Source organism: Conger conger, chromosome 1, assembly GCF_963514075.1.
Source record: "Conger conger chromosome 1, fConCon1.1, whole genome shotgun sequence".
NCBI lineage: Eukaryota > Metazoa > Chordata > Actinopteri > Anguilliformes > Congridae > Conger > Conger conger.
Genome location: NC_083760.1, coordinates 56,102,194 through 56,122,281, shown reverse-complemented (window position 1 = coordinate 56,122,281; position 20,088 = coordinate 56,102,194). Strand labels below are relative to the sequence as shown.

The 20,088-nt window shown below is 44.7% G+C and overlaps 1 protein-coding gene across 3 annotated transcripts in view; it reads right to left on the bottom strand.

Moving 5' to 3' along the window:
* The window catches only part of LOC133126743 (intermembrane lipid transfer protein VPS13B-like), a 303,636-nt gene that overhangs the window by 72,803 nt on the left and 210,745 nt on the right, over window positions 1-20,088 (bottom strand). For all 3 annotated transcript variants that reach the window (XM_061239088.1, XM_061239080.1, XM_061239095.1), the window contains 3 exons: window positions 17,745-17,871; window positions 16,656-16,799; window positions 18-738 (listed from right to left, as the gene is read on the bottom strand). In XM_061239088.1, coding sequence (XP_061095072.1) covers window positions 18-738; window positions 16,656-16,799; window positions 17,745-17,871 — 992 coding nt within the window. The remainder of the gene's footprint in view (window positions 1-17; window positions 739-16,655; window positions 16,800-17,744; window positions 17,872-20,088) is intronic.

Sequence of the window (20,088 nt, the reverse complement as noted above, 5' to 3'; positions counted from 1 at the left end):
CCCCACCTCCCGCTCACCCAGGCACTTGTAGTCGGACGCCACGCCCTTGAGGGCCACGTCGAAGACGGACAGCTCCAGCCTCTGCTTGCGGTGGTGGCAGCTGACCAGGGCGGAGGGCTGGAAGACCTGCAGGTAGAGCAGGGGCTCCAGCTGGAGGTCCCCGGCTCCCCTGCGGCCGGGCTGCCTGACGATGGTGATGCCAAGGGCCTGGCGGGCGGAGGAGCGGCTGGGGGCGCTCAGACTCTCCAGGGAGAGCAGGCCCCCGCCGGCCCTGGGCCCCGGGGCCGAGACGTTGCTGTTGAGGAGGTCCTCGGCGGTGAGGACGGAGATGCTGGCCTGGGCGGCGGGGTCCGGCCGCGTTTCCCCCGGCACGTTCAGGGCGCTCTTCCCCGGCCTCTCGCCCTCTTTCTTCTCGGGAGCAGGGCCGGAGTTGGGGTCCGGGTCGGGGTCGTGGCAGGACCGGGGGGAGCTGACGCAGGCGTAGGTCATGATGGACACGCGGCTGGCGGTGACGAAGACGTCGAAGGGGATGAAGCTGAGGTTCTTGACGATGGTGGACTTGCGGGAGGGCCGGGCGATGCGGTGCTGGCTGGCTCCGCTCTGCTGCTCGATCTGAACGATGCGGATGCGTGCGCTGTCGCTGCCGAAACCGCTGTCCTGCGCCCCGCTGTGGCGCGACGAGGCGTCCACGTTCCCGGGCCGGGAGGCGGAGCTTAACTGCTGCTCCTGACGCCGCACCTGCAACCCGCACAGACAGAGAGACAGACGAGTACAATTATGTGAACGTGGAAAGCTATGGTAACACTTTACTTGAACCCCTCGCCATCAGGCTGACATAACACTGTCATACACATGACATAACAGCTGTCACAAGATGGCAGAACAGATGATGTCAGTTGATGTTGAATGACATAAAACAGTCATACTTTTATTGGTAAATGTTATGACAGATGTTAGTCATAAAATGTACCGATAAAAGCATGACGGATTTATGTATGCCATTTGACAAAACCTGACATCATCTGTTATGCCATCTTGTGACTGCTGTTATGTCACGTGTATGACAGTGTTATGTCAGCCCTATGGCAAGGGGTTCAAGTAAAGTGTTACCAAAGTTATTAATTATACTTCAAGCGGATGTGTGCTGCCAATATACTGGGGAGTTGGAGGGTTTACACGACCACAGCACATGATTTTATTTAACATGTTCTGTGAGTCTCAAAGCATGAAACCCTAAACGACATTACTAAAGTTCATGGTATCTTACACTTCTCTAACTGCCTGCAATAAATTCATTTTCAAAGAAAAACAGAAACATGAAATACTGTTTCTAATCATCCTCATACTGACGAACATTACTGTAAATTTATGATTTTGTTGTTGGGACTACAGCAATAGCAGGACGTGAAGCATTTGATGTTCCATAGCCCTTTCAGAGAGAGAGACAGGGATTTGATGAAGGAAAGAGTGAAGGGGGGGCAGAGGGGAAGGGACAGATGGAGGAAAGAGAGAGTGAGGAGAGATGAAAGAAAAGGGATGGTTCCTACTGGCTGTGTGTTTTCTTCTGGACCCACCATGAGTCCAGAACAACAACAACTGACCCCTGCCCTGTGTGACTTCTGTGACAGTACTCTCCAGTGACTACATACACAGTTCCAAAATGATCCACTAAAGTGCTCCCTTCAAAGTACAGGAACTTTGTTGTGGCCATTTGCCAAATGAAAAGGCTGAATGAGACGCTCACTACCAAGGGTATTTCACAACAGCTGAAGACTTCTGAGGAAGTAATTCTGTAAAACGATCATCAGTCACTAATGGAAAAAAAACAAAAAAACATTGAACTCCATGCCCTGAAAATATCCAGTCCCAGTAAACCAGCAACCAGCCCTCTACATTCAGCCTCTAACTGATAGACAATTGAAAAAGGTCAACTTCTGCACAAGCTCAGAAGGCCATATTTGCCTATTGGTTGTCTACAGGGCGCATGGTGTCCAATGGAACCCTAGCTGCGTTAATTACTAAATGCAGCAAACTCACCAGTGGACAGCAAAGTCCCAGCTGCGTAAAGGGTGTCCAATACGCATGTTTAATAATGCAATGAAAGCGCTGTGAAATTGCCTTGGAAGAGGTCGACTAAGCAAATTAATGAAGCTGCATTGCCTATATATATTAACAGATACAGTATGTTTTAAAAAACCTATACTGCAAGGAAGACCTGGCCTTAACAGGCCACCGCTCTCCTTTCCTGCTTTTGTTTTGTTTCTACAACACACAAGTGTGTAAACAAAATTTCCCTTTTGATTTAAATCAAATACAAATAGAACCGAGCACATTGAGCGAGTCTGGCTACAGTTAGGGCTTCGCTTCTAGGCTTCTCCTGTGGTCTTAAAACCGTATTACGACTTCTTTCGATATTTAAGAATTCTCTTTAATGCTTTGCCCAGGCCAGCCTGATTTTTGATTGCCGTATTTTAGCAGATTTGTTAGACAATGCACCGCACCAGCGTTTGGAATGTTAATCCAGCCTTTTTGGAAATTATAACGTAAGTAAAATAATCAATGCGTGTTAATGGCGTGTTTTTATCCCTGCGCTTCCAAGCCATCCGTCTCCATGTGGGCTGGAGCGCGTGATTTATTTCGCACGGAATGCTTCACTACTAACTCCAGAACGAAGGGGACGGAGCGCTTGTGTGCTTCACTCAATTGGCATTAGCCCACTTAACTTTGAGACCTATTACATGACACGTTAAAGCCGTCACAGCAATCGCAAACTCTTAAAGCTGACGCTGAAAGCAAATAAACCAAACTTCGCACGGCAGAGCCGCTTTCTCACCCCAGTGATTTTCTAACACAACTGACTTCTTCAAAACATGCTATTGTAAAAAAACGACGGGAGAAAAAAAAACAGTCTCTTTAAACATGAAAAGGAAACGATGAAGAATATGGAGACCAGTGTTTTCGGCTGTGCTAAGGATGGTTCCATACTGGGTGGGACGTTAGTGGCGCACCCTTGAGTAAGACCCTATAAAACCCTGCACTGCTTCTGTGAAATTCCAGCTGAATAAATGATTTCCAGAATTTCTGAAGTACACAAGCTCCTTTGGCGCAGTCACGAGTAACGAAAACGAATCTCGCGGATACGAAAAGGTGAGAAGCGTCAGGAGATAAAGGCGTGACGCGAGGAAAGATTTTTGGCTCGAGAGCACACAGCGAGAGACGTTGTCACTACAGCACGAATCACACCTGTTCTCTCGCTCACCGGGTTTGAAAGTGAATGATAAACGTTTTCTTTAATTGGCTACTGTTCTGCATTAACATGATTATAATTAAGCTCTTCAAATGTACAGTACAGAGCCACACTTGTGTCCTTCGTCCCCAACCTCCGCTGTTCGGCCTTCTCCCGAAATCTGCAGATGTTTCTTATTATAGCACTTCACCGTGTACTTTCAGCTGCTTCTCCCACATTCAACCTTCCCTTCCTGAGAATTAAATGTATATTATTGCGGCGGCGGAGATACTGTTTCAGACCTCCAGGCATATATTAAACTCACTGGCAGCACATTAAACAGAATGCTTGACTTATTAGATATTTCCTATTCTAAACAGTGTCATCAAAGGCTAAAAACAAGATCCGTATAAAACGCAACGCGGAGCTTCCATACTGAGGCCGTGCCAGAATCCCTCTTTTCTCCAACTAATGAGGAAAGGATGTGTTCTTTTTTCTTTTCTTTTCTTTTTACACAACTGTTACATTTTCCAAGCATTCGGCAGTATCTGCACCATGTGTCTTATGTTAGGCAAACTTGTATTGGTAAAGAAGTATCTGAAAAATGTATTTGGTGAACGCAGACGTCCGCAAAACACACTTCCGCATCGGCAGAACAAATATGAAGTATAAGCACAGCAGCGGCTGGCTAGAACAGAAAGAAAAGTGTCAAAGCAGATTATTCTACTGGATCTTATGTTTTTGTGGATAATGTGAAATTGGTGCAAACACCGACCTTTATTAATCCATCTGAATAAAATATGTTATCCAGGAAAACTGATACACGGTTGACTTACAAGGTGACTTGGGAGGTTCAATGAAGGAGAAAAAACGTGAACATGTAAGGCCTGTGACTTGCCATTTTAACTGTCTGTATGCTGTTGGGTGGCTGCCACCGCTCACAGGACACTTTCCCCCTGGAGGTTCAGGCTCTGATTATAAGCACACAAAAATAGACGTAAAATGTATGTATAATGCAAAAACTTTTTCCGAAAATAGGCCAGAATAAATTGGTATTTAAAAAATCTGAACTCAAGTAATGTTTACTTTTTTATGAAAAAGGCAGCATCTATTACAATATTTTAATTTCTAAGGAATTGTTAAAATTGCTTCTGCCAAATGCAACAGACAGCAAGAAAAACAAAGACAAAGGATGCAACATAATCTCCAAAAACAAATGAAATGATCTAATGCTCCAAAAGTCACTGATTTTAATGAATCTACTGTACACAGAGCAAGGCATTATGAGTGGTTACTACAGAAAGGTGACTGACAACATGTTGCTAGCCCTACCTATTACAGGATTCCATGAGGCCTCGCTCCCTGGTTCACATACCACAATATTTTAATGTCTAAGTCAGCTTCATCACCATCCCTTCTCCCTTCTCCCTTCTCTGAGCGTAGCCTGAAGAGCCCAGTCCACCACTTTTTTTGGATCTATTTATATCCCTGTGACCTCAGCCAGGAAGTGACCAGGTATATATATGCTCTCAACATCCACCAATCTATCCACTGACAGAAGGCAATAAATCCAGAATGTATGCATTGTACTTTTTTCCAGTCTAAATCCTCACTTTCCAGTCATTACTTTCAATTACATAATGGTGGCAGTGAAGTGTTGTTTCCAGATCAAAATGAAAAGGGTCACAGCCGATCATGACGTCATCCTTCTGCAACACATACATTGGGGAACATGTAGCCTAGCATGAAGCCAAGGACCCTGAGGGACATTTGACCCTGAGGACAACTGTGTTGGGCATTTCACCCAGTTGCTGGTGGCCAATGAGCATGGCAAAAAAACAAAAAAATCGGTCGACCTCAAAAAGTATTTTAGTACTTATATTGAGATGTAAAATCTTATTTCTTTTACTTTTTTTGCAAAAGAAGAAAAAATACTGCTAATGAGGAAACATTTTTGACCCATTTCAAGATTTGCTAATGGAATAGCAAGAATTCACCTGCCAAGCAAACAGTAAGTTAAGACAACCAAATATTTTCTACTTGAGAAAAAAATATGATCTTAAGTCCTATTACAAGACTGAAAGCTTGTTAATACAGACATTTTTTACTGTGAGGGAGCAGGAACACCTGATGTGGAGGCGGACTGACAGCCGGTGCCTCTACTTCTGGTGGTTTGAAAATGGCCAGGTGCTTCTTCTCATTTCAGGAGCCAAAGTGGTGTTTGAGGCCTGATCTCGATTCGGAAGCCCTTCACCCTTTCCGAGTACTTGGAAGACCTCCCTGTTATGGCAGACATCGCTGGAGCCAGGAGCTGCTAGATAACATTTGGTATGCTTGGCCATGGTTGGGCAAGGACAAATAAACAGTGGCAATGGCATTTCTTGCTTGCCTTCAAATGAAACAACCATTTTGTCCCGGGTCAGTTTTACACAGCACCTGTACAAATGACCTTCAGTGGACCTCTGGGTTCAATGTAACATGCTAAGTTTTTTTACATTTATTATTGTTTTACCCATAATAAATTCAAATCAAATCAAAGTCATTTGAAATATTTTATAGGATGATCAAATGAAAATCCAATCCTTGCACCAAAAGGAAAACACTTAATGAAAAAATAATTTAATGCTAAAATTATCATTTTAATAATACGTGTCTAAGAACACTGTCTGGCAACAGTTAATCCTGCAGTCATGCCCATACTGCAAATGTACTAATTTTTGCCCTAATTAAAGGGCCTGGGTCTTCACACTGATCACAGTTAACATTACAAACCAATTTTAAATACTCCAAACTGCGTTTAAATATTGGACATTCCTCAGATTCATATTTTCTCAAACTTTCTTTTGCTGCACTTCTCTTCTCTCTACAGACTTTCCTGTGCATCTCTCCTAGCCACTAGAGGGCACAATACAAGCTGGCTGAACACCTGGCCAGAGACTGTATCAGTGACTCTCATCTTTTGTGATTAAGGCTAGCTCAGTGCAAGCACATTTAGTGTTTGTTAAGAAAACAACCACAATTTAAAGAACAAAATTTCAGTACAATTTAACAACTGGTTTAAATTCCTATCATTGGCCATTTTTGTTGTTAGGGTCAAGTGAAATCTGCATTCATTCAAACAGGGGATGGAAGTCCTTTAATCAGTGACAGGAACAGGTTGGCTGACTCTGATTGACAGTACTGACCAGTGTTAGCTGAGTGAGGCAAAGAGGGCTTTTGGTAAAAAGCTACATAATATGATGGTGTGGTATTATTGATAAAAAGTTACGAAGCATTAATAACTGAGCTATATTCAGCTCAAAACATATTGTTGCTTTTTAATCCAATACTAATTAATAATCAGTAATAATGGGAAAGGATATTAGAAGCGGTTTCCAGATTCTGTCTGTGCTGTGTTATGCGAATGAAGTGTAAGAAATATATATATATATATTTAATAAAAGTAATTTAGCCAGGGAGTGATTAAAATGTAACAGAACTTGTGCTGTTCTGCACCTTTACTTGAGCTGACAGCGTGATCACACACTGTCCTGTTCAGCTCTGTACATCAGTATAATGAGGAAGGCAGGGGTCACTCTGAAAACCGAAGCCCTCAGCAAAAAACCTCCTTGACTCGAGGAAAAAATAAAAAATAAAATCAAGTACCATTAAAGACCGCAAGTCCTTGAGTAATTTTCAGGGAAGAAACTTACAATATGAAGTCATCTTCTTTTGCAAGTTCAATGGCAGTTTCAGCCATCAAAAAACCTCCCTTAATAAGCCAAACTTTTGTTTCAATAACAAAGACAACCTGTGCTGCACTTTGGTTGAACCACAACAAAGGCACCACTCGGGGTCACGACCCCGGCCCCGCTAATGGATGTTGCCGTTTCGGAGCGACTGTCAACTACAGTTTAACGTACGCATTCAAACAGATGGGACAGAGCGCGACCTGTTGCAGAAGTGCGCGTTTTTAAAATCTCCTCGATACGCCCCTGTGTGTCCTCCGTTGTTATGTCTGTCTATTCCAGCGCTCGGGGAGAGGGGAGAATAATAACAAAATTCTTGTATTTTCCTCACTTGTCAAATCTCTTTTTGTTCAGTGATGCCACGTTTTGGACGGAGAACACCAAACATCCGGTGACAGTTTAATTCCACCATGTTGACATTCCAAAGCCTCTCTGTCAGGCCTCCAGATCCCTCCGTTGCAGGATGCAATTATGAGAACATGTCAAATTACAAAGTTGAAAATCGCTGTCATCTTGACAGGAGCGAGCGCAAGGAGAGATTGAGCAAACTTCAGGGCAGGACAGCACACCCTTGCTTGTGATCTGTAACAGGGGTTATTCTGGAGAACTTGTGGCTCGTGCACAAAGGAAAAATGACCAAACCTGCAGCATTTAAAAATGTACAGAAATGAACAATGGTAATGAAACAGTCATAATAGATGGAGCCAATAGCCTCCCTGCAGAGAAACTGGGTCTGGGAAATGGCCTCTACTTATTTAACTTCAAAACATTCTTCTCTATAGTCGGTTGGCCTGCATGCCGCCTCGGGTTTGCTTACAAATATTTTGCCACAAAAACAGCCCAGAAATACCGTCTGTTCTGTGTAAGAGCCTGGTTCCAGGGCCCTGACGCGGAGCAGCTGAACTGCGTGGTGCAGTGCACAGCACACCGAATGCTATCCTGGGACATGGTGCCATTCCCCAAAGAGTGTCCAAGGCTGTTCCCGGGCGCCTGCACTAAATCTCTTCACTGGGTTTTTGAGAAACCGTAGATTTTTTATTTCTTAAAGCACTGAGCAGCATCATCTGGTACATGTCACCATTAGGTCCGGTGAACGAAGGATTTCGAAAACAACACCGTTTATGGGAGCACCTCACTTCAAAGTAGGCAATATCACGACTTAGAAATACTGAAATGTATTTTCCTTCGCTTTGATATTTCTTCACTGCTCATTGCCTTCAGTGAGAGAAACTGATTCATGAAGCCGTATAAAGAGACTTGCTCATGGTCTTGAGACATGGGTTAAAACATACACATTTTGCAAAATCAGCCATTTCAGAATTTCTTCTTAGAATAACCATTCCATGAGTGAAGAAGCCCCAATAAAATATTTAGGCAGATATTTCTAAATGTCTCATCAGGCCAATTTGGACATGGTCTGGGGCAACCTGCTGAATCCTTCCTCCTCCTCTTAAAATGTTCAAGACAATAAAATCTAAAAGTATTTTGGAACTTAAGGTCTATTTTTAGAGCACTGCCCAAGGTGCAGCACTATCAGCTCCTTGTGGTTTGGGCAAAACCAGGCTTTCACTGGGTCTCTGAATGCATTCTGAGGCCAGGTCAGAGAGCCGGAAGGGGTATTGAATCCATGTATTAAATGCTATACTGTTAACACAAATGAGCTGAACAGTACAAGTCTTATTATAAAATAAAATAAAATTTTAAAACCCAAAATGAACAAAAATCATTTCAGCCTGTTTTAGCTATTTGAAAGTGATATGCATATAATTCAATTGCATTTGCCCCTCATAAATGCTCTGGCTTTAGATGTCCTTATCAGCAACAGTAGGGCAGCGATTATATTTTACGTGCATTCTGTGCAATTCCGTCCATGCGCAGGCTGAACCTCAAGCAATAAAGAAATTAATAAAATGAAATGAAATGGAAAGAACAAAAAGGACATTTCTGTTTGAGATACAGGATCACAAGGCCAGATCCAGATGGAGAACACAAAAAATTTGGCAGAAGGTACGGCCCTTAAAAATCTTTTTATATACAATTCCAAGCTCGTATCTTAATGAAACCATATTTTTCAGCCATTGCAGTGTTTTTTTGGGGGGGTTTTCTTGAGACGATGAAGCTGTCTCATCCACGGTGCCGGGCCCCAGATGTTGACGGAGGTGAGAGGGAGAGAAGTACCCTGGGGTCCATGTAATTGCTCCAAGCCAAGCAGACGCACCAAGCGCAGCCCTATTCCCAGCGAGAGACCAACTGGCTCTCATTAGCTGCCCAGATTTATATTTAGGTCTCAAATTCACGTCAGGGTAATTTTCTAATCTAATATCTGGAACACAGAGCGTCCGCATACCAAAGGTCCCGGGTGAGAGGGGGAGGGGGGGGGGATTCCAGTGGGAAGGTGAACATTCATGGGGGGGGAGTGGGAAGGTTGGGGGGTCTTGGGATGGGGGAAACAGTCATTTTGGTTTAATGATACACTGTAAGCACTGGCCGACATAGATAATTTCCCACTTTGCCATTCTTGAACTTGTCTGAAACACAGGGTACTTTCCATGCAGTATGTGACCCAACAGAGATGACACATGCTTCAATGCAACCTAATATTTATGTTACACTTCCAGTCTTGAAACCTTAAACACCACTTACAGCCAGCACCAATGGCTTTGACAAACAAAACAAAACAACAAGAGTAACGTCAAACTACTTCTTCAATGGCTGCCAAAAAACAGATGGCAGAAAGCTAAAAATATGCAGGATGGCAAATTAAGCCTGTTTCTGTCCTTGGTGATGTGCTGTTTTGCAGCAGTTGCATGTTCTAGAAAGATCCGTGCATCACAGGATGATGAAGGCAGGAGGGGATGAAAAGGAAAGAAATGGAGGCAAATGGTGATGGATGGACTCTGTTGATACAGCCTCGATCCCAAAGCCCCCCCGCCCCCGAAACGCCACGGAGAGACCGCTTTGTGACTAACACCGCTGGCAAAAGTATTATTTATAGGAATTAAATTGGAAGAAAGGGAAGCAGGGGGGAGAAGGAAAAAACCTCTCTTTCAATTTATTTTTGGGAAAAACTCCCAGTCATGATGGACGTGTGAGCTCTGAAGTGGTGTGGGGGCCAACTAAGAAAATGAGGCAAAACCTATTCCGCAACGAAAACATTATTCCAGTTACGGGTCTGTCGACAAAGAGGCTGAGGGTACATTCAGTGGCAAAAGCACAATCAAAAGTGTATGACTGTGGGAAACATAAGGTTTTAAGACAGCGATACTGACGATGCCCTCTGCTGCCAGAGTAAGACGTTATGCAGCTAGGGTATGGTTACACAGTCATACACATCATCACAATGTGTAATTTCTCTCCTGTCTATTCCAGGAAATGTACACAACTGAAGGACACTGATCTAAAACCGGGATCAGTCAAAATGATGGCCTATGAATGAACTTGGTGTCATGACTGGATCGCGTCGCATATGAGAGCTTTAAGATGGTCAGAACTGCTGTAAGCTCAGTACACAGCGAAGCCCTATAATGAAAACAGAGGGTTCAGCCAGACTGAATCCTAAAGGCGAAAGTGCCAAAATAAACACCGCTTTCATTCACCTGTGAATGCACAGCTTAGCCATTCAGAAGACGCTTTTAGCCAAAAAGTGCTATGCACATGGTAAGCAAACACCATAAGAGCCAGCGATAGGTACAGGAACAATCATATAAGCGAAACCATCAATGTAATACCTAATAGGGAAATAGCAAAATGTAATCACAAAATCTTGCTTATACAGGTGGAGGAGAGTTTTTCTTTTCTAAAAAGCAAGACTTCAAACAATCACACGAGCCATTTAGCGGAGCGGTTGAGGTCTGACAGGTGTTTACCTACCGTGTCCTGCTTTTACTGGTCCCCTGTGCGCTTGACCCCGGTTCCCCCCAAAGCGGGGGAAGAGGGGGCACCTTGTCGCCTCACCTGAGGTGGAACCCGATCACCGGGGTCACTGCCAGGCCTGGTGCGGCCCCTCAAAGGCCGCATTTGTTCCCCTTTAATACAATTCCGACTCTCTGATTTTATCTGGAGTTTCACGCCAATTTTGACAAACCGATACGAGCGAGCGATTCAGCTGCTACTGATCTCAAATATATTGGGTTTCCAGGGTGAATTTAGAAATGTGCCACGGTTGTTCTTCGAGACGGTCTGGGGGTGAAGGGAGCAGAGAGGGGCAACCGCTGGGCCCTAGGGTGGAGTAAGGGGTGAATTGTTTTGACTGCCTGTCAATTGGCAGCTGATTCGCATACGAGGGGTCACTAAACTCCTCGTGAAAAGATACGGTTTCATAACAACAGGGAGGGCGAGATGGACACTCACTATGAAAATATGTATGTTTAAGATAAGCTGAGGCAATGCGCTTGCTTAGCAGATGTCGGGCAGCCCAATGTAAAGCGAGAGGGACTCGCGGGAAGCCATATTTGTTTTTGCTCGCTACAGCAACATGGAGAATGAAAATAAAGGCGACCTGGATTGGAGGGGGGGGGATTCCTTGTTTTTCAGGCCCTGAAAGCGATACGGCTCTCGGAGAGGGTTAACGGGGAGCGGTGATTCGGTCCCGACCTCCTGTTTCACAGGGGCAATCTCTCGGATTTACAGACAACACTTAGGGTTTCTCCATGTCTTTAAACAAACACTCTGGCCCCCGGAACCCTGCATTCGCCCCAGGCAGCATCAGCAGCACTGTCTGGTTCCCCCATAGTGGTGCTAACCTCCCAACCCCGGCCTTGCCCACCGAAGCCTGAACCCTCCACCGTGAGAGGACCTACTGAGCTTTGACCGTGACCAGACCGGGACCCGACCGGGACGGTCAGCGGTTTGCAGCCTGAGTTCCGGTGCGTCTGGGCAGTGAAGCATCTCGTAACTGCTGGATTTCAAATGTATGTTTCATTCAGTAGAATAGTTCTGCTGTTATTCCTTTCATTAAACCTACTGCAATGACAAGTGGGATGCCAGCAGCTGAATTACAGTAACAGCCTTTAGGTGATGGGGAGGTACTGCTCTTCAGTGTGGATTACATATGGATCAGCAGAGCTGTGCACCTTACATGGACACAGATTGCAGCTTCATTCCCTGAAATCCAGACATAAAATCACAAAAAAACAAAAACTAACAAAATGTCTTGTATATTATGAATTTTTTTTGTTCATCAGAAGATGCCAATTTCATAAAACACAACCGTTAGCGCGGGTGAACACAACAAGAAGGGAACACCATAACCTAGTTCTTTGCTAGTTAAATACCTCAACTGTTACGATCTTAACTAGAGGAGGATGGGCATCCCCTATAGCTGGGTTCCTCCCGAGATTTCTTCCCATCAGGGAGTTTATTCTTGCCACTCTTTGAGGGTTTTTCTCCCCACTAGGGAGTTTACCTCAGATGCTATTTGGGGGCTTAGGGCTGGTATTACCCCCTTCTGTTACTCTGCAAAGCATCTTTGGGCTTGTCACAGCTTGCTGTGAAAAGCGCTATTGAAATAAAATTGAATTGAAATTGAAATTGAATCGAACCTCCCCGATGCCATCTTAAATCTGCCCTGGAGGCAGAACACCCCCTGGTTTATAAGGAGTGCCAGCCCTGGAAGTCCTGGTGTTTTCCAGAAGAGCCGGGAGCGCCAGGCCCCTCCGGGGGAAGCAACAGGACGGGGATGGAGGAGCTGTGTGAGTGTTTGCTCCTCAGCACGGTGATTCACAAGTTCCTCCTGATGTCTGGCACCTTTCTCCAGCGTCGCGGTCAAGGTCCGTGACGCTGGCGCTTTTTCGAGCTGAGGAAGCCTTCTGAATGTGCCGCTTCCCAGGCGTGCGGTTATACCGTGCAGGATGTGATGCGGTGTGAAAACGGGGACTTCCCCAGCACTGTAAGAGGCTCTTGAGCGTTCCCGTGTTTTTTGGGCTCCTGTGTGAGGCCTGGGACACCCACAGTGACGATAACTCCTGTTTTGTTCTCTCCACTGCGTTTCCCGGACGTTTGGCCGCCATTTTTAATCGATCTGGAAGGATGTCGCTGTGGCCAGTGCTGGCGGGCATCGTCGCAGCTGTGCCAAACCCGGGTTTCCACTACAAAGCGGCCACAGAGCGGACTGGGGCGAGATGGCAGGCAGGAGCGGAGCAGAGGTGGCAGGCAGGCAGGCAGGGAACGGGCAGGCACGAGGCCGCCCTTGCCAAAACCTTGGGTCCTGTCACCTGCGAGTTCCTCCACCTTGCTTGCGACCACTGCTCCGAGCTCACCTCCCAGGAGCGGAACGGCTCCACTGGCTCAGAAATGAAAGCCAGGGACTTCAAACGGCGGAAGGCTACATTACAAATGTGGAGACCATGTGCAAATCGCAGGGGGGTGTACTGGAACAGTAATGATGACAGAGCACAGAGATACTGAGAGAGCTATTTATAGCCCGCGGTTTTATGCACTGAGGTTTACGCGTTTTCCCCTGTGCAGTGAAGTTACCATTCATCCTTGTGCCGGATTTCAAAGGGGCGGATAAATCGACAACTAATCTGCTGAAACAAAGAGAAACCACGGAGGGTCCAAACCACTTGACGCAGAGGAGTCTGGGGGGAAAACTGTATCTCATTTCCTGGGCCCTGAGACTAGTCGATTCTCGGCGAGCATGAACACGCAGAGACAGACAAGGCAACCCAGTTTAGGATTTTCAATGAGGTACACTTTGGGCTGAATGAATCACGGAGGTTTGAGACAGATGGCGAAATCGCTCGTTTTCCAACAAAATGATAATTTGCGAATTTCTGAAAAGCATTGCCGGCAGAGTTCCATGGAATGAATGAAAAATAAAAGTTGAGCTGAGAGATGTCCGTCTGAAAACCAGCCAATCCCTGAGACAGACAAGGACATCCAGTCCCTTGTCCGATGTGAGGGAGTTGGCCACATGTGCACACTGGGAGAGAGGGGCAGGAGCCAGATATCTCTGGAAGGGAGAAGAACGACGGCTGCCCTGCCTCTGTGGTGTGGGCTTGCTTGTTTAATGTACCATGAATGGCTCGCTGACCAAAAAAGGCTGGAGTCACATATATGACACTCACAGCACCCATTGGTGTCAGTGCCAGGCCTGAGGACTTCAAAACAAATTCATTAGTGTACACAATAAAACACAGCAAGCCCATTTTAAATCCTTTTTAAATTGACAGCAAGTCAAAAAGAAAATACCACTGGAACAATTTCTTTTGTTATTACTGCAAGACACCAGAAAGAGTCTGGAAAGCCATTTTCATATAATAACTTTATACAATAGGGACATGAGTACTGTGCAATAAGTCTCTCATTGTATCAGCATGTTGAAATTATACCGTTAAAGGTCATGTCATGTAAATCATTTACAACATAATAATACACATGTAATAACCATGTTTCTCGTGCTCTTGACACGTTATTGTTAAAATAACATAATAAATGCAATCATGTTGTACACTGTACTAGGCACATGCAAAATGCCCTGGAGAAAAAATGCCGAAACAATTGAGTGAATTTAACAGCCCTTTGTACAATCAAATTCATGAAAAGGCTGTTAGGGAGGACAGCAGCCTGGCTGTGCAGTACTTCCTCCAGCCACAAGAGGGCCCTGCTGCACGGGCAATAGCTCTGGGCTCAGTGTGGCAGATGTGTGTGCAGAGGCCACACTGACCTCCCTGCTCTCAGCCGCGCACCAAATTGATGAGAGCGGGGGCCAGCAGAAGAACTGCTAAATATCATGTCCTGAACCCAGGTGAACTCTGGGTAGCAACCTCTTCAACTCGGGCCCATAACAGAGGCAAAACGATGAATCATTACAAGCCAGGGGTGAGGGCTCTGAGATCTCCCTCAAATAAGAACCAGATGCAAGGCACCTCCTGAAAAATGACTGTCTACCCATGCCCCTAAAAAAACATATTTATTTCCAACGCTACAAAAACAATGCTAATAAAAATGTTTGCTTTAGAAATTGAATGTGACATACACAGGCTCGCTTTATTCCCGCTGGTGTCATGCTGTTGATTTTGGTGGAGAGGCAGTGAAGCTCTGGACATGAAACATCCAGGACTGTCTCTACACTGACTGAAACATAGCTGCACGTGAGCTTTACTGAGTGGGATATAGCAATGTTGAACTTTAAATGTGTGTGCTACTGTCTGTATATTTAGAGTGGGATAGGCAACTGTGAGATTTGGAGTGCGTGGTGAAAATGTCTGTGCAATATAGGCAAATGTTTTTGTGAATCGCTGTGTGTTTCTGTTTGTGAGAATGATCTTCGGCGTAAGGCAGATACGTACATCTTCACTGAATGTGTGTCTTACGGATTTCTGTATGATTGGGGAAATGTTTGACTGTGTGAAAAAGCTTTATGTTTAGGAGTGTACCTGTGAGAATGCTAGAGAGGTGTGTGCGTGTGTGTGTTTCCGATGCAAGATGACCAGTCCTGTCTGTAGTAATTCATAAAAAGGGCAAGACAAATCTCGCAATCTGATTGGATAATAGCAGATAAAATAACAATATACCACTGCTTTGACAATTTTGATTTTCACTCCGCAGCTAACTAGCTAGCCAGTTTGGCAGAACAGAACAACAGAACAGAGTGTTTACCAACGTTGCATAGCAACCGCCTGCCACTATCAGCTAGCACCATGGAACAATTTTGTTGTAAATAATTATTGTAATGACACTGTTAATAATATGTATATTATCATATTTGGTAACCAGTATGCAAAAGCAATGACTCACTCCAGGACATGGTACATTGTAATTTTATCATAGCTACAGGGGTTGCGAGCCCCCACTGTGTGCCAAACAACGCCCCTTAGCTGTGATAGCATTGCAATATACCACTTCCAGTCATGTTAAGTAGAAAGGTGCTTCCTTGGATTTCCCAAACTACACTTATTTCTGATATAATGGACAAGATGGCCGAACATTCCAATGTACATAATCACTGAATCAATTGCAATAATAAAATTGATTTTAAAAAATCTACTCAGTTTAACAAGGAAAGTGTCCTATTGCCTGAGCTATTGACTAAATGCTGGTGTACAAGATCACATTCCTCTGGTTAAAATATCTTCATCTTAAAAAATCCTTTGGGAGCATAACAGCAGTGTGCTGGCACTTACAAGGATGTCCCTGTAACATCCTTTCTCCTAATAGCCAAAACAATACAGCTTCCCTCACTACAGTACCGTGATATCCCAGCGATATCAGAGACATCTTTCATACTGTCCCCAACAGCTCCCCCATTCCCCCAGCCCCCCTGGCCCGCGCTGACCACCCCTCTGGAAACGGCGGTGTGTTATCTTCATTCGTTTCCCCTTCCTCCTGGGAGCGCGCCCGCATGCACAACAGCTGGTAAATATTTTTATATTGTGTTCCATTAGAAAGCTTTATTAACCCCGACAGACAGAGCACACGGCGCCAATCTCCTCTCTCTGTAAACAACAGGAGATACTCTGAAAGCTGCGGAGCAGGACGATAAACTGAAGCGAGATTAAGAGAACTGTGTTACTACTCACAAGTAAATATTTAACTCTGCTCCCCTAAAGGGGGGCGTAGCATAGCGTTGGGGACAGGAGAACTCTCTTCCATAAAGAAAATCCGGGTTTGCGAGGTTGATGGGAGCTATAAAGTGGTCGTATGGAGTATGTAACCCCCCTCCATCCCCTGTTGGACCTCCTCCCCTACCCCCTCCTTACCTCAGTAGCTGTTTCAGGCCCCTCGCTCCCCACCATGTTGGCCTGCAGGAGCTGCTGCAGGAGCTGAACTTGGGCCACGCTGAGGAAGAAGTCCAGGCTCGTGGTCATGTTGACTTCCAGGGAATGGCCGCACACCACGATCTCCTGCGGAGAGGCGAGTGTCTGTGAGCGTGAGGGCTTCTGCCGGGGACCCGCCCGAACCCGGCCCAGGGACCCAGCAGCTGTCTGTCCTGGAGGCCTCCTCGACTCATTAGGTCACAACACACGAGGCGGTGCCCTTACTTACAGCTGGCCAGGAACGTTCATTTCATTCGGCTTTATTTTCGTCTGAGTCCCCCCCCTCTCCCCTCCCTCCTGCCCGTGTTTTTGTTGTTGTTGTCACTGCCTTGGAACCTCTCCATCGGTTAAAAGTTACAAATCGCCGCAGTTACACATTTCAAATCCCATCATGTCTCCCTGCTCAGAATGGATTAACTGTTACATACTGTCATAGCGGGAGGTTGCATGGATGTATGAGGCATGGAGGAACCTGTAAAAACATTACTAACACGCACAGCAATGGCAACGGACGGATCAAGAAGGGAAAAATCTCTGTTGCTCATCAATCTGTTTTATAAATTAAATGGACAGAAATGTTTACTGTGGTGGTAGTACAGTTTGTGGTTGTAACATAAGAAGGAAACTGGAAATGGAGGGAAAATTAAGCTTTCATCTTTACTCACACACACAGACTGCATACCAACCTTGTTGATACTAAGCAGTGTTCTGTTGAAACTCACCAGAAAATTGAAATATGATTTAAAAAAATAAATAAATAAAAAAGCATTATTGATCCAACTCTGACATTTAACTAAACAGCACTTTTTTATGCCTCAAATCATCACCATGCCACTGTTTATTAAACACAGTGACTCAACCGGTTTGGCGTAGCTCTCTAAAGCACGGATCCACAAGTGTTATACTCAACTCTGAGAAACTGACAAACAAATGACCATGAATATGAGATATATCTGGGATGAATCTGGGGTAAATCAGCGCACTCTAACAGAAGGGTCTCTCACGAAGATGGAGGGCGTCACCCTCGCTCACCTCCACCTGGGCGTTGTCGGGGGAAACGGGCTTGCTGAATATGATGGCGGGCGCGGCGGTGACTCGCACGGAGAAGTCGGTCAGGATGGGCGTGAGGATGGCCCGTCTCTCCTGGTGCCGTCGGATGCTAAGAGGAGACGGAGATGCCTTTTACTTTGAGGAGAAAGAGAACTGACTGAGAACTGAGGAACTAATTTACTGGCTTTACAAGCCTATCAATCAGGAGTACAACCCAGGGATTCTACTTCACTATGTTCTTCTACAGACCTTTACTGTGCCCATGTTCATGTACCGTGAGCTCCATAAGTCTTAGGACAACTTGTTTTTTTCCTGTTTTGGCTCTGTCCTCCGCAATTTCAGATTGCAATCAAACAATTCACATATTTGGGACAGCTGGCATCACAGGTTTCTGGTCAGTCAGGTTCAATCACCTCCTTAGTGCAGGTAAGAGTGCTTTCAGTATCTAGTCTTCAGTCTAGGCTTTTGATTGCCTTTGGAGTCTGTTATTGGTCTTTATCAACATGAGGACCAGTGTTTTACCAATGAAAGTCAAGGAAGCCATTATGAGGCTGAGAAATAATAGAAAAAAATCCGGAGACATAGACAGTGTCAGAGATATTGGCCAAACTATTAAGAGGCTTACCAAAATGAAGTCTGGAACATCGTTAACAAGAGAACGAGCACTGGTGAGCTCATTCATCACAAGGGGACTGGTAGGCCAAAGAAGACCTCTACAGTTGATGACCGAAGAATTCTCACCATAATAAAAAAGAACCCACAAACACCTGTCCGACAGATCAGAAACAGTCTTCAGGAGGCGTGGATGAGTGACAACTGTCCGCATTAATCATAGGCATAGCTTTACAGTAGCTTTTGCTGTGGTAAGGTTGCCCTCTGTAAAATGGGCATTCTAAATGACCTCTGCCTCCTCCAGAACAAGCTGTCAATGGTAGGCTCTGCTAGAATTAAAGAGCTACATTTTTCATGCTCACTGTGGCAATGTTGCTATAATAATGTGATCAGTGCTGTCTTGTACAATAACAGGATGGCTGTTATTATTGTGGGTTTATTATGGCAGAAACAGAAAGCCCATTTTCACCTGAACACAAGTGAATTTGTGTAAATTGCAGGTTTTTAAATGAAATTCATTCCAAAAACTCCATTGAGCAGCAAGACCACTGTAAAGCCTTAGTAGCCAAATGTTGAATAAGATGTTGGTTGGCTAACCAGGGCGAACGTTAATCGGGCCAGTACTTACCCCTGATAGCCCACATTTCCAAATTGCATTCAATGAGCAAAAACAGCACTGGTTAAAAAAGTAGTCCTGTCTTTTATTAAAAATAATACGAGCCTGAGTGTTATCGACCAATCACATGTTGGAAAGATCGTGGATAACTTTGCCTGGGGATTTTCTATTGTTCAAAAAGTGGTTATGTCCCCCCCAATGTTGAAATTAAACCTACCGTCCTAGTCACAAACTGTTTATTTTTATAAGCCCGTTGTTTGGTTTATATCTCTGACTGTTTGTTTTCTTATTTTTCAGCCTCATAATGGCTGCCTTGACTGTCATTGGCACAACTGTGATCCTCATGTCGACAAACACCAATAACAGACTCCAAACGCAATCAAAAGCCTAGAATCAAGACTACATCTGAAAGCTCTCTTATTACGGTGCCCTGAAATGGGGGAACTAAAGTCTTTGCCCTAAGAATGATGGAGCTCACTGTATATCTCACAGCTTAGAACAATATTCCATTCTGATTGGGTAATATGGAACTCATTTCTGAAGTGATAAGGAATTTTTGATGCAGTACACATGATATATGAATGGTAAAATATGTTTCACTTAAAATGCAAGTTACGTATTAATACACCAAAACATACTGGTTGTATATGTAAACAAGGATCAACGTGGAGAGAATTTCAATTCCCTTAAGTAACCCAAGTTTGATTCGGTTCACTGATTTGCAGTAGTACTTCTGGCAAGTCATGAAATCACAAAAGACTCAATTTGTTCACCAGAGGCTAATTCAGTGAAGCTTGTGCTGCAAACTGATGTGCACCGAAGTTCAAACAGGTTTTTAACCTCACAAATACAAAGTTGTATTGGTAGACCAGGTAAACGAATGTGAACCAATCTAGCCAGCCAATCTAACTACCCTATGGTAGGATTGCTACCTTGTTGGATCAGCTAATTATTGTGTCAACCTGCAGGCAAACTCGTTAAGCAAGTAAAATGAAGGATTTATCTATATCTACAAAAGTAGAGTTTTAGAATAATGTTTTGTTTTTCCTGTATCCCCATGGTGCCAACTCAACACAAGTCAACACTCAACCACTGTCA